Genomic DNA, 15,993 nt, shown 5'->3' with positions numbered 1-15,993 from the left:
GTTTCTGAAAGTATTTGTATGGAATGTAGCCATGTATGGAAGCAAAACTTGGACGATAAATAGTTTGGACAAGAAGAGAATAGAAGCTTTCGAAATGTGGTGCTACAGAAGAATGCTGAAGATTAGATGGGTAGATCACATAACTAATGAGGAGATATTGAATAGAATTGGGGAGAAGAGGAGTTGGTGGCACAACTTGACAAGAAGAAGGGACCGGTTGGTAGGGCATGTTCTGAGGCGTCAGGGGCTCACAAATTTAGCATTGGAGGGCAGCGTGGAGAGTAAAAATTGTAGAGGGAGACCAAGAGATGAATACACTAAACAGATTCAGAAGGATTTAGGTTGCAGTAAGTACTGGGAGATGAAGAAGCTTGCACAGGATAGAGTAGCATGGAGAGCTGCATCAAACCAGTCTCAGGACTGAAGACCACAACAACAACAAGGGAGACCATGAATTTGTGGAGGTCATCCATGCGGGCCCCTCGCAAGGACTCCGTTGTCCTTTGCCACCTCAGCATCGCTCATACTTGGCTGACTCATGGTCATCTCCTCCATTGCAAGAATCCACTCCACTGTTTTTGTGGTGCCCATTCGATGGTGGTTCACATTTTGCTGATCTTCACTAATGTAGCCGCCCTGCAGCAGACTCTCTAATCATTCAGACTCGCTACCCCTGGTGTTAGTGGGCAATATGTCAGCAGGTGGATTGGTCTTACAGTTTATTCATGGATGAAGTTTACCATTTTCTCTAAGGGAGAGCTCCTCAGCCTTTTCAGCCAATTGAGGGGTGCGCAGGACACGTTGTTGCCATCTCTGCCCTTAACAGGCTCTGGACTTGGTGGTCTGCTCCAGCCCTTACCCTACCCACTCTTTTGCTCTTCTTCCCCCTTCTCGTTTGTTCTGTTTGACATGGTGTTTTTTCTCTATTTTCCTTTGCTTGTCTTGTACCTATCGACAGTCTTTTCGGAGTATTAGTGGATGGTGTGCCTCTGGTACATGGTGAGGGGTATGCCTCCATTGCATGTTCTGCCTTTGGGGCCTTCTGGCTGCTCTCTGGATGGGAACTTCGCCTTCCTTTCTCCCTTTTTCTTCTTCCTTGTTCCTTTCTCTAGGCTTTGTTGACCTTTGGTAGACCTTGGAGTTTTCTTTGCTAGGGTTTTGTGCACTAGAGCCTTCGTTGGTGTAGAGTTTTGTTGATTTGCCTGTTCCAGGTAGGAGCAACTGATGATCTTGTAGTTTGGTCTCTTTAAGCATTAAACCAAGCAACCACAATACACAAATCTCTGATGCTCAAGTATCCTTCCATTTCTTTACCGCTGTCATTGGTTACTGAGTCATGCTGCATGCTGGACCTTGCCAGAATATCTGTGGCAGCACCTTTCTTAATAGATAAAATTTTATCTGTTTTTCCTAAAGGAAATTGTAGGTCCCTTTCTATATCAGAATGCATGTCAACTCTCTAGAGTTGTAAGTATTTCACAGTTATTTCTACCACTACAGTATCCTCATCTGAATACTACTTCAATATTATTTTGTTTGTTCCTTTGTTGATGATTATTACTGTGATGAGTTTCCTTCTTACTTCTTTGTTATTCCAGAGGTTTTATTTTGTATTCAGTATGATACTTTGGCAAATACTAATATTAAAAAAAAAAACGTATAAATCACAAAGTATTCTATAATACAATTGGATTGATGAAATATCTACGGAGAAAGCGCTGGCAGAGAACACATGTATAAAATGTATTATGTATGCAAGCTTTTGGAGCCAGTGGCTCCTTCTTCTCACAGAAGGGTTGAAGCGGGAGGAAGAGGGGTGAAGGAAAAAAACTGGTGAAGTTTAGGAAAGGGGGTAGAGTTTGGAAAAGTCAGCCAGGACCTCGAGTCAGGAGAGACTTATTGGATGGGATGAGATGGAAAGACTGATTGTTGTGGACTCACCAGGTGAGATTTGAAAACCTGAGAGCTTAAAAGCAGAAGATAGGGTAATAATGCAAGACAGAGATTACTACTAAAACATCATGCATGAGTTAATAAGAATGAATATCTAAGTGCATTGTACACTGTGTGATCAAAAGTATCCGGACACCCCCAGAAACATATGTTTTTCATATTAGGTGCAGTTTGCTGCTACCTACTGTCAGGTACTCCATACCAGCAACCTCAGTAGTCATTAGACATCATGAGAGAGCAGAATGGGGTGCTCCACAGAACTCTTGGACTTGGAATGGGGCCAGGTGATGGGTGTCACTTGTGTCATACGTCTGTACATGACATTTCCACACACCTAAACATCACTAGGTCCACTGTTTCCAATGTGATAGTGAAGTGGAAATTTGAAGGGATACTTACAGCACAAAAGCGTACAGGCCGACCTCATCTGTTGACTGACAAAAACAGCCAACAGTTGAAGTGGGTCGTAGAGTGTAATAGGCAGACATCAATCCAGACCATCACACAGGAATTCCAAACTACATCAGGATCCACTGCAAGTACTATGACAGTTAGGCGGGAGGTGAGAAAACCTGGATTTCATCGTCGAGCAGCAGCTCATAAGCCACACATCACGCCAGTAAATTCCAAACGATGTCTCGCTTTGTGTAAGGAGCGTAAACATTGGACGATTGGACAGTGGAAAAACATTGTGTGGAGTGACAAATCATGGAATACAATGTGGTGATCCGAAGGCAGGGTGTGGGATGGCGAATGCCCAGTGAACGCCATCTGCCAGAGTGAGTAGTGCCAACAGTAAAAGTCGGAGGCTGTGGTGTTATGGTGTGGTCACCCCGTGTTGTTTTGCGTGGCAGTATCACAGCACAGACCTACATTGATATTTTAAGCACCTTCGTGCTTCCCACTGTTGAAGAGCAATTTGGGGATGGCGATCGCATCTTTCAATCTTTCGAGCATCTGTTCATAATGCACAATGACCTCAGCAGTTTGGTCATGTAGGAACTTACTCCCCCCCCCCTGCCACCACACTAAACAAACAAAAGGTAAATAAAAAAATTACAATCACTTAATCTTGGGAAATGTACTTGCCCATGTGAATCTACTACCGTACTTTACAGATTATAAGATGCTATGGGCTGTAAGAATGCACCTTAATTTCCGAGCAATTTAAAAAAAAAAAAAAACACTCACCATTTTCATTATTAGATTACCAGACTAAAAATATTTCTTAGTTTTTAAAAACTGAACTGACCTTTAAAATCCCTGGAAATCATCATCCGGACTTTCTTCTTCTCCATCTTCTTCTTATTCTTCTTCTTGCTCCTCTTCATTGTCATCATTGTTCTCTTCATGTATAAGATGGTCTTCACTGCCATTGAGAGCATTTCTTATGTCAGACTTTTTGAAAAATTTAACGATAATGCCTTCTTTCACTTTAGACTATGATTTGGTTTATCCACTGACACGCTTGTTTGATTGTTGGTCGTTTTAAAGCCCCCTTAGGCGTGAATTCATGTCGGGTTTCATCCATCGTCCATCTGTTCCATCCCTCTCTCATATATACTCTAAATGGTTTATTTATCAAGACATCAAGAGCGTACAATTGTGGAGTAATTCCTCATGAAATAACAGCAAGCTCTGGATTTCTGTGTCTCAGTTTCACTTTCACAGAATTTTTCAAATGACTAATAAAATGATCTAGCCCAAGAAAAGAAATCTTTTTCAATAAATCATCTTTCCTTCTCTCTCACACTCTGTTAATCCATAATTTCATACCAGCCTTGTCCACCCAGCCATTGTCATGTACATGAACGTCACCACCTGGCAGTATTTCAGACGGTTTTGACATTGTTTTGCACTTGAAGATGACCATTGGATTAAATTTAGTACCATAAGCACAACCTGAAAGGACAACAGTGTAGTGCATTTTTTCATGTCCACCTGTTTTTATTGTTATAGTTTTAGCATCTTTCATGGCAACAGATCTATTATTTGGCATATCACAGTTTTAGCATCTTTCATGACAACAGATCTATTACTTGGCATATCAAATGTAAGAGGAGTTTTGTCCATATTCCCTACTTGGCTTATTTCCACACTGGTTTTCTTTCGATATTTAATAATAAAGTGATGAAAAGGTAATATTTACTCTTCATACTCTTGTGGCATTTTGTGAGATATTTTGGTTTTGGTTCACTTGCTAAATCCATGATGCTTCATAAACCTATAGCACCAACCAACTCCACCATTAAAGTCTGTCAAGTTCCACTGTAGTGCTAGCTTATGAACATGTATTTGAATCATTTTTACATTAATTCCAGTGACATTTTGATGGTCTTGAATCCATTTCAATTTTCCATCTTCTAGTTTTGGCCGTTTTGTACTTAGTCTTCCTCATTGTTTTCAGTTCTTCTTTTGCTAGCCCACCAATCGCGAACGGTTTTTTTTTCTGTCGGTGGAGGGCCAAAATGCTGCTCAGCTGCTCTGTTTCTATGTTCTTTGGCATATGCAATTACTTTCAATATATAGCCTGCATTGTATGAATACCTTTTAATTTTTTCCATTACGAAACTAGCTACTAACAGAAATATTGTACTTTTACCGATAACACAAATCACTTTCAATTCACATTCTGTGGTGTAAACTGGAGTGATGCATCATAGGCTAGACAGTGTTCTGGGTTTGTGATGGTGGGGTGGGAGGGAGACAGCATTAGCAAGCTTGTGAATCCCTTCAACTCATGTTCATCGCATCGGTGCCCTGCTGCTGCCAGTCGAATCCAGTGTTGCCAAATAGAGGTATGATTCCGACGAGATTGAATATGTGGCCATTTTTCAGATTGTTGGGAGTTTTAAGTCAAACATTGGACATTTTGATATTAATTTTGAGTATAAGATGCACCTGAATTTCAAAGAAAAAAGTGCATCTTATAATCTGTAAAATACAGTATTAAACTGTATCTCACACAGAAATACTGATACATATAATGAGTTTATGCTAAATATTTTGCAGTGCTTGTTTAACCATTGCTATTGTCATTGCTAACCAGTGATAGGTTCAGCGCAGGTGTCAATTTAATTATACCCTCTGACTTATATAATAATGATTATCCAGTATCTAGATCACCTGGTATAGAGGGGCCTGAAGATGGTGCAATGGAACACAAAAATCGATTACAAGAAAAATAAGACCCGCAAATATAGCCTAAATATGTAATATCTACTACATAAAACATTCCTAATTGTAGTCTAGACCATTGTCCATCATTACACTTGAGATAGTATCCTGTGTTCCAGTTGAATATGAAGGAGCAGAGTCCCACAGTGTTTGTGTCTTTTAATTCTGTAGAATGACTGGTAGCCTGTTGGCAGCTTCCATTCTGGAGGGCTTGGATTTGGGTTTGTAGCTTTCATTTCATAGACCAGTTGCTTATTCAAAGTCAAGAGCCAAATTTACCTCAGGAGTTATCTTTGGAGTTCCTCCTACTCCTAGCTTTTAAGGAGCTATCCACTCTATACCTACAAGATAAGAGGGTGGTTTGAAAAGTTCTCGCAACAGAATAGAAAAAAAATACTTACATCATTGAAACCTTTTTTTTTTTTCATTGTAATCTCCTTGTAGATTAATGCACTTGGTCCAATAATGATCCAGTGCCCTGATCCCATTTTGCAAATGAGTTTCCTCCAGGCCTGCAAAATAGTTGTCAACTCCAGCTATCAATCCTTTGTTTGAAGTGAATCTTCGTTCACCAAGGAAAAGTTTTCAGTTTTGGGAAGAGATGGAAGTCTGACAGAGCTATAATAAGGCAGGTGTGGCAACAATTCATACCTTAGTTTGTGTAATTTTGCTATGGCCATGGTACATGTGTGCGTGCGCACATTGTGTTGATGGAAGATGAATTTCTTCCTTGCTAAACCTGGCCTTTTTTTGTATATTTTTTTTCTTTTTTTTTTGCAGTTTGTCCAGGGGTTAACATAGTATTCCCCAGTAATTGTTCGCCCAGTGGGGAGATAATCTACAAACAAAATCCCCTTCGCATCCCAGAACACTGATGCCATGACCTTTCCTGCCGAACGAATTGTCTTTGGATTCTTTTGTGGCAGAGAATCGGCATTTTTTCATTGCTTTGACCATTGTTTTGTCTGTGGGGTATAGTAGTGCACCCAAGTTTCATCTGTGATCACAAACCGGCGCAAAAAAATCTTGTTCGTTTCTCCTAAAACGGGCCAAGTATTGTTGTGATATGTCCATTCTCGTGTGTTTTTGATCCAGCATCAAGTATCAAGTGTTGCGGAACCCATCCTGCAGATAATTTTTTCATTTCTAATTCTTCAGTTAAAACGTGATATACCCTTCAGATGACATCTGGCAAGCGTGAGCAATTTCACACACTTTTAATTGGTGATAATCATTTTGTGCACTTTTGCACTGATTTCTGGAGTAGTGACATATCTTGGCTGACCACTGTGTGGGTCATCATCTAAGCTCTCCCGACCAAATTTAAATTAATTTGTCCACTTGGCAACAGTTGAATATGAAGGAGCAGAGTCCCACAGTGTATTATGGAAGTTGCATGAATGTCCTCTACTTTCATGCCTTTCTTTATGAAGTACTTAATCACTGATAGAATGTCAATTTTTTTTTCCATCTTCGCGAATCACTACGCGATAACAACAACAGAGCCATGTCATCACCACAGCTCTCTTCCAAGAGCACTGACGTGACGTGTTTACAGGCAACAGTCCAATGAATATCACGTGAACAACTTGGTGCGCTAACACTGACCTCTTGTGGTGATTCCAAGAACTTTCCAAACCACTCTCATAGTAGAGTGAGAGCTTATTTGATGATGGTACATATTCGCTATGTCAGTGGTCACTGGGCTCTCTGGTATATGTTGTATGATCATACTATTATTCTAAATTATTTACTTTTTTAATGACTGAACAGACTTTGTACATGTTTACACTTCATAATTTTTTGAATCTTTACATTAAGATCATACAGATGGTGATAACCAAATGTTTTGTACTATGGTAGTAACATCACACAGAAATTTTTTAGCTTGTTAGTGAAACACCTTTGGGTTAGAGATCACTCATTGAAATGCTGAAGCATTGAGTTATCGATAGGCACTTGGTGGGCACCTGTTGATGGCTCAACACATCTGCCTTTTTGGTGAGTGATCGCCTATAATCCAAAAGTATTTATGCTGTATCAGAACTTTCCTGTAATGTTTTTTACTGAAACAGTTTCTCATAATTCAAGGACATTTGAGTTTCGGTCTAAAATTTTTGAGTGTCATCATTCCGATTTTGAAAAGTGTGTTAACTGCGAATGTACTAAAAGCTTTTGGTTTATGCTAACATGTTTTTAACTATAATAAGATTTATCACTACAGCATTCAGTGAATATAAATTTAATTTATGGTTTTCTGACTTAGAAGTGTAGTTGTCTCATGGGTTACAGAAATATAGCCGTGGTTTCGTAAGTGCTTTGTTATGAAACAAGTTATTTGATTTATAAATATTGGAATATTTTGTGTTTCAGGAGAGAGCTGTTGAAACATCTAGGCAAAGATTTAACAGAAGAACTAGAATACGTTAAGGCGATGATTGAAGAAAATACAAAAAATTATCAAGTGTGGTAAGTTCGTGACTGCAGTTAAGGGGGTGCTAGGAATCTGAGTCAGATATTAATTTGCATTGACTATAATTGTGTGTTCTTATTTGGTAATGGCATTTTGTGCTGACAGTGAGCTCAAGGTAATGTCCATCTTTAACCAACTGGAAATCTCAGTTATAACTGCAACTTGTTAAATTCATCTTCTGGTTAAATTTATAATATATTAATTTTACTGTCTCATTACATGCCGTTTTCCACATCTCTTATTAGAACTCTGTGTTATACACTGATATTTACAGTATTTTGTTCCATTTTAATGATTGATTCATTATGCCAGTTGACTAGTTGGATAATAAGAATGTTTGGGGTTCAGTCCATGGCCACTACAATAATTCTTTTCAATATTTAAACGGTAATCATCTTGTGCATAAATTCCTCTATTTTGAAATGGAAATGTTCAACCCAACTTTGTGGATGTGGTATTGCTTCAGAGGACTCCAAGGGATTTAATTAATGTATGGTTTGTGTCCTCAGTTGATAAAATTATAGTTTTTATTGTATTTATTTTTTTTTTCTTCAATTATCTAGTGATGAAGTAATCATTGATTTTGTGTGCTCTGATGTCAGTGTCTGGATTTTGTGCTTATCTAACTACATGCATTTTTAAACTTATGCATGTAAGCTTGTTCTCCTGTTACTTAGCTTGCCATTGCTGACTGTTTATAAATGAGACACACATTTGAGAGTATTTAGTACTATCAGTGTAGTTACTCAGTGTTGTGTAACTTTTGTGTAAAAACACTACACTTGTGAAATGAGATTAACCTATATACTCAGAAAGGGCAGTCTATAGAATTCATGAGGGAAAAGGGGTACCAAATTAAAGAAATGGCTATAGTAGCAGAAGAAGAAGACATGTGATAAAGGAAGTTCTGGCAGAATGTAAATAATTTGGGAGTAAAGGTGACCAGTCACCAAACAGCAGAGGCACTGAGTTAATGAGCCAGTGTGCGCCCCCCCCCCCCCCCCCCCCCCACACACACACACAAAACTGTGACCTGTGACTCTACGTGCCGGCTAGGTAACATAATGGTAGGAAGAGGAGTTGGGGATGCCAGAGCCATGGTGTGTAGGGCGTGATGAAGGTGACATGGTGGTGTGGACTGGGTAGTGGTGACAAGACAGGGGGAGGGGAAACTGTTGGGTAGAGGACAGTGGGGGCAGTGGGTCTCATCAGTTTCCCCTTCCTCTGTTCTGTCAGCCCCTACCAGTCCACATATCAGTGTCATCTTCATTATGCACTGCACCTCACTGGCTCTGGTGCCCATATGTGTCGTATGCTTAGCTCCTGCACGAGTTTTTGTGTTGTCCTTGCCTCTGTGGAGTCTTGCCCTGCCATCTGGCTTGCGAGGCAACAGGAACTTCATCTGGAAAACTGCTGCCAGGGCACACATCCAGGCCTGAGGGTGTTTCCTGGAGTGATGATGGCGACGGTGACGGTGATGGCGGGTCTAGATCCAAGGGGTCAGTGAGTGGGGATGGTGGGAGCAAGGGCGCATCGTTCATCTGCTCTTCCTGGGATGTCCTGGTGGCACCTACGGATGGCTGCGAAGGCCGCAAGGTCCTGTGGGGCCGTGAAACTGGGCGAAGAAAAGCAGCAAAATCATGGGGCAAGTGCCATGCCCGAATTTGGTTCTGGTGGTGGTGCTGCAAGCCATTGGCCCCTGCAATCAAGTACATAAAAGAGTCAATGCATTCCTTGATCACACCTCTTTCCCAGTGTCCATGGTTGCCACAAACCCTGAAAATAATGAGATTGTGTGGGGCAAAGCGATACTTGTGGACCATTGGCGACACCGGATGGTGCGGTGGGTGTAGCAAGTGTAGCAGTGTCCGATGGCAGTTGCTGTGCAGAAGTTCTGCTGGTGATGGTCCGTCTCATGGAGCAATAGGAGACGAGAAGGAGTTGCAGCGCCTGTTCCCTTGTGTGGGTGGTGCAAAGCTTGGCTGTCTGTTGCTTGAAAGTGTGTACCAAGCGTTCTGCTTCGCTTTTGGACTGCAGGTGAAACGGAGCACTTGTTAGATGACAAATGCCATTTTGTTCACGATCACATGAAGTGAACTGTGGTCCATTGTCCGACACAAGTACTTCTGGCAAACATTCTATGCAAAATGCGGACTGCACTTGAATGGTGCTATATGATGTGGTAGAAGCCATAGACACAGAAAATGGAAACTTGCTAAAAGATTCTACCGCTGTGAGCCAATGAGTGTCCAAAATGGTCCTGCAAAGTCTACGTGCACTCGTTGCCATGGTGATTGAGTATTAGGCCAAGCTGCAAATATCTATGGTGGAGCGAATAGGTTTTCTGCACATGTTCGACTTTGTGACATCATCTGTTCAATGTGGGGATCCACGCCCTGCCAAGTACAGTGCCATTGTGATAACTGTTCAGTGCGAACAATTCCCCAATGTCCTTGGTGGAGCAGTTGCAACCCATCCTTTTGTTACACTTTGGGAATAAGTACACATGATTGTCCACTGTCAGTTTGAACTAGAGCCAAACCCTATTAAAGAGAAAGGTTATGCTGACTTGCAAAATATCAGTGCACCACTGAGTTCTGGATGCTGATTTGGCAGCAAGGTGCAGCAGATGCATGAAAATCAGAGTCTAGGCCAATCGAAGGCAAGAAAAGACATCTGCATTGCTTTGCTTTGCTGTAGGTCTGTACACAATTTCATACTGATGTTGTGAAAGCAACAAATCCCATCATTACAATTTTTGGGCAGTGTGTGTAAGAACTGGCTTTGACGGATGAAACAAGGACTGTAAAGGCTTGTGAGCGGTCACTAAATAGAACTTGCGACCATATAAATAGTGATGGAATTTTGTCACACCATACATAGCGAGAGCTGCTTTTTCAGTTTGAGAATAATTGTGCTGAGTTTGACTTAACAGCTTTGAGGCAAAAGCAATAGGTCTGTCTTGTGCATCAATTCTGTGCAAAAGCATAGCACTGATTCTGTAGGAAGAGGTGTCGACTTGGAAAACTACTGGCTGTGCAGGGTCAAAATGCACTAAACATCTGTCACTAAACAAGGCATTTTTGAGTTTCTGAAAGATGTCTTGACAGTCTTTAGTCAGCACAGAGATACCTTTTTTCCAATGCAAGCGATGCAATGGAGTCGCAATCTGAGCGGCATTCATAATGAACCGAATGTAGTATGTCATCTTGCCTATTACTGACTGCAGTTCAGACACATTGTGAGGAACAGGCAGGTCACGGATTGCAAGCAGATGAGATTGAAGTGGGTGCACACCCTGACTGTTTACCACATGATCTAAATATTATAGTTCAGTTTGAAAAAAGTCACACTTTTTGAGATGACACTTGAGTCCCGCTTCTGACAACATTTGAAAAAGCGTACACAAATTAGCAAAGTGTTCCTCTGGTGTATGACCTGAGATGACAATATCGTCAAGGTAGTTTGAACAAAATGGCACACTGGCAGTCAGCTGTTCCAAGAAACCTTGATAAATGGTGGGTTCGGAAGCACTGCCAGAGGGCAAACACGAATACTTGAACAGTCCTAAGTGTGTGTTTACAACGAAAACCTTCTGTTATTCTTCATCCAATGGAACTTGCAAGTAGGCGTCATGAAAATCTGTCTTAGAAAAGTAATGTCCTACGCCAAGCCTTTCCACGAGTTCCTCAGGGCGAGGTAACGGATAAGTGTCAGTTACTGTCTGTAGGTGGAGTGTAGACTTGAAGTCAACACACAGGCAAATGCGACCAGAAGGCTTAGGCAACAAAACTAGTGCCCTTGCCCATTGACTAGCGTGAATAGGAACAATTACACCATTATCTTGCAATTCTTTCAATTCAGTGGCTAGTTTTTCTCTTAAAGCAATTGGAACGGAGCAGTCTTGGAAAAACTTAGTCTGTGCATTGTCTTTCAGTGTAACATGCACTACAAAGTTATTAGTTTTTCTCATTATGTCTGGAAATAGTTCAGGAAATTCTTTAAGCAAGGTAGCTACATTGGTGTTCGGATCACAAGCTGATAGGGAAAGTTCGTTGTCTTGGATGCTAAGGCCAAACAAAGCAAAGGCATTTAAACCAAAAATGTTCTCACTGCCTCTTGACTTCAACATAGTAAAATTCAATGTCCTAGTGTGAGATTTGTAAGTGCAGGCAAAATACACTGTCCAAGCACTGGAATTTCCTGTCTGTTGTAAGCAGTGAGGTGCTTGCTAGATTTAGAAAGGCATGGTGAGCCTAACTGTTCGTACGTGTCATGATTTAGCAAAGTTATTGAGGCACCTGTGTGTAACTGAAAGTCAATGGCCTGCAATGCGTAACGAGACAAAAAGTTTGTTTGAACACCATTGCACAGCATTAGGGTGAGTAGGAGGCACAACCTTAATCTCACTTTTGTGAGACCCTGTTGTAGTTTTTGAAAATGCAGTATTTACTGCATGTGCATGAGTCTGTTTTTCTGGGAGCGGGCAAAATTGGCGTTTTTGTGCTGTTGCAAACAAACTGCTTGGACATGGCCTTTTTTTCCACATGTGTAACATGTTGCATTACGTGATGGGCAGTCCTGTCTTTTATGGTGAGAAAAACATCTATGGCAACATTTCACAGGGCTGTTTACATGTCTGTGTAGCTGTCTGTGTGGCTGTGTATGCTCTCGTTGTTATGGCTGCTTGCTGCGGTCGTGAGCAATGGGCAACTTGACCCGACAAATCAGGGCCTGGTCAAACTTATTGGCTGCTGTGGCACCCGAATAAAATTGCTCTAAGATTTGCAATACTTGGGGAAATGATGGATCAGAGTGCTTTAGGATCTGTTCCCATATTCTAGTTTCTGGGACATTGAATGTTATTGCATCCCTAACCATTAAATCACTGTAAAAGTTGCCACAACTACACTTAAATTTACACTTCCTCGTCATGTCCGTTAATTCTGTGTACCACTGACGATACGTCTGTTCAGCTTTTTCTCAAGTGAAAAAACTGATATCTGGCTGCAGCTACTTGAACTTGCTGGTCATAGTATTGAGTTAATGCAGCGATTACTGGGTCATAACTGAGTTCATCGGGAGATGCTGTTGGAAATAGTTTTTCTATTAACCTGAACATTGGGGTCCCTGCAATCAAAAGATAGTATTGTAGCTCTACAGTACCTTCAGCACGACGAACTTGACAATGTGCTTGGAACTATGAGAGGTATTTGAGCCATTCCTCTTCTGTGTCACTAAATTGCAGGAACATTGGTATAATGGTCGGCAGCACTCACTGGGCTGATTTGTCGCCTGTTGTGCGGCCGAGGCCGCTTGTGCAGCCAGTAGTTGTTGTACTGTTGTCAGCAAGGCAGCAGTCTGTTGGTTCTGAAACTGAAAAGCTGCTGTTAGATCTGTCACATTGGCTGTCTGCTGCTGAGGCATGGGGGCACGGGTGGAGGGAGTGGGGTAGCAATGGTTCACACAAATACTTTATAGCAAAATAGCAAGCAAAGCCTCTGAAAAAAGAAATTTGATTAGTTCTGCGGCTACCCTCCTGGAATGCAGGAAAGAACACAACAACAAATTAGCAAAATGAGCCCCCCTGCAAGCTAAAACACAAGAGAAGCAAACAAAATCTTTGGCCAAGTTGATGAACTTTGATCTGCACTGACATTTCCTCGTCGCCGCTTTTGTGTCATCATTACCACTGTAGAGTTTTGTACCAGGTGTAGCAAGGGAGAGGATGTTTGGTGGCCGGTATCCCCTTTCTACAACACAACAGCACACATGTGTTAACAGGGTTCTTTATTCATAAGAACAAGAAACTACTTCTTCAAGCAGGTTGTTGTGGTACAAGTTCTTCTGCAATGGTCCACATTAGCCTCACTGCTGGTAAAGTACAAGTCCAGCTATAAACATTGCACTCTCGTGGCCGGTGATGTGAACTGTCAGGTACCAACTAGAATAATAACTGAGCTGACTGCGACTGTCTCTGTCTGTGCCTGGCTGGGCCCACGACTGGCGGTCGAGAGGGCGTTGGCAGCACATTGCTTGCAAGTCTGTCTTTGGCCCCTCTCCTGATAGGCGCACTTGATTTAGCACCTATTATCAATCTTCTTGCAATATCTTTGCTGACTGGAGTGCTGCCAGCACACATGCCATCCCTCTCCCTCCCACAGTCCTAGTGAGCAAACCTGCTGTGTCCCTCCGAGGCACTATCTACTGAGCCCCGACACCTCTTCCAGCCAGGGTGTATACGACCCAAGAAAACTTGAAGATCCGGGAAAAAACTGGGAATTTTTTAGAATTCCGGGAAGTTTTCATGGTTTTAGTTTTCAGTTAAATTTTTATAATTTCGACTGGTAAGAACCGATACTCTAACAAAGGATATTACTGTATCCCGCTATTGCAGAATAATACTGCAACAATAAAACATGAACGAGAGAAAAAAATGAAAAAAATAAAACTTAAATTGCAAACGAAATGCGCCATATACAACAAAACACAGTGCTCATACAAGTGTCTGACAACAGCAAAATGTTTCAAAGGCTTTAGGAAGACTATGCAATGCTTCATAACAAGAAATTGCTTCTGATGAGCATGATGTCCCAACTGTTAACATTAGATTCGTTTTAGCAGTTACGAGCGGGCTCATGTGCACGTGCAATTGAGTCGCATATGAGTAGTACCTTCTCCTGCTTCTGGCTGCAGAAATGTGGCTGTTGGCTTTGTAAGCAGTCGCAGCAAGCAGCTAGATGCTACTGGGAAAAATTTTACTGGTGCATTCAAGCTGCCAAATTCACGCATGCACAGCAGGCCCAGATCTAGGAGGCAGTGGAAAGGGGGGGGGCAAACTGAGGTATCCGATGCGGTGGAAATATTGGGTGGGGGGGGGGGGGGGGGGGGGGAGAGGAGAGGGCTCCAAATTCATATTCTTGAGGAAAAAGAAAACCTTATTTCACAAAGCGCCTAGCAATCAGCACACATTGGTTTATCGATTTTCATATGATTTTGAAACGCTTCCCTTTTGGTTTTCGAACATATTCTAAGCTGATTTTTGAATGAAACATGAGTTGGTTCTTGAATGCGTGCGTAGTGTACGTGATGTCTCTGTCAGGGGCATCCCCAGTGCATCTAGAAATAAACTTTCCTGTCCTGTAAAGCCAGACAGGTGAATACCAATCACTTTCTGCTTATGTGGTTGATTGGGTTTACGAATGATCAGCATTGTTATAATTACTATCGAAATCCATAGATTCAGACTACCAAAGTGGAACGACTAACAGGAAGAACAGGTAAAAAAGATTATTTATTATCTTCTCGGTGTATCCAAGAAAATGAAACTTTGCCAGAAAATTTTTGGCTATTTCGCTACACTAGTAAGGGCCAGTTATACACTTCCTGGCTAGCAGCCGCTGAAGTTCTATTCTGGATGTAGCACAGAAAACACATTGTATGAACATGTAACAACGCCTAACCGGAGAATAATCGTGGGCTAACTAAACTGGTGATTCTGGCAAGGTTAGTGAAGTTAACTGCACAATAAGTTTTGAAAATGGCAGGAACAGATATAGAATTAGTGATGACAAGATTGTTTGTTAGAATGAGGAAAGAGAAGAAATGGGGGACATCACACAAATTATGGAAGAAAATGACGATTCCAAATTTATATAAAAATTTTGTACTACTACTTTTCAATTTCATGCTTGAGAAACTGGAACGTATGATTGAAATCTGAAACTATTTCCTAACATAAAGCTTTTTGCTTGTAGTAGGCCTAATAGGTATTGAATATTGGTACTTTGTGAATTATATCCTGTCGTGTCATAAAAATGACGATTTGTGCCAAAACAGTCTCGTTTATTTGGTGTGTGTTACAATTGCTGCAATAATAAAAAGGCCTATTTTGTTTTATATAGCAGACAGTGACAAAATAGACATAATCAAATTGAGAAACCACACCAATCTTGGGTACTATTTGTATTAACAGCTTTTTCAGCATTAGACAATGACAATTTCATTTTTCATGTAGCAAAATGTTTGACGAACTTTGATGTGGTAATAGATTCTTTTGCAGAAAGGAAAACACGTCATGTAAAGCTGTAGCAAGATTAGAGAGAAAAAATGCTAGGAGCTAAGAACTGGATAAATGTGTACTGTTTTGTTTGTCTCTTGTCTATACTGGTTTTATATACCCTATATTTAATTTTATGTCACACAAAACAGTACGTTATTAGCTAACAGGCAATAGTGTGTGCAAATTTTCTGAAGAGTTCTTGTTCTTGCAAGTACAAATAATCCCATTCAGTATTAATTGCGAGTGTGGCTTAAAAAGAGAGAGAGAGAGAGAGAGAGAGAGAGAGAGAGAGGGGGGGGCTGTGGGGGGGGGGGGGCTGGGGGGGAGG

General features: G+C 41.2%; 1 protein-coding gene across 1 annotated transcript in view; it reads left to right on the top strand.

The window, feature by feature from the left end:
- The window catches only part of LOC126412743 (protein farnesyltransferase/geranylgeranyltransferase type-1 subunit alpha), a 78,791-nt gene that overhangs the window by 33,626 nt on the left and 29,172 nt on the right, over window positions 1–15,993 (top strand). The window contains exon 3 of the mRNA XM_050082481.1: window positions 7,504–7,599. Coding sequence (XP_049938438.1) covers window positions 7,504–7,599 — 96 coding nt within the window. The remainder of the gene's footprint in view (window positions 1–7,503; window positions 7,600–15,993) is intronic.

Source organism: Schistocerca serialis, chromosome 7 (assembly GCF_023864345.2).
Source record: "Schistocerca serialis cubense isolate TAMUIC-IGC-003099 chromosome 7, iqSchSeri2.2, whole genome shotgun sequence".
Classification (NCBI taxonomy): Eukaryota; Metazoa; Arthropoda; class Insecta; order Orthoptera; family Acrididae; genus Schistocerca; species Schistocerca serialis.
This window is presented reverse-complemented; position numbering and strand designations above follow the sequence as displayed.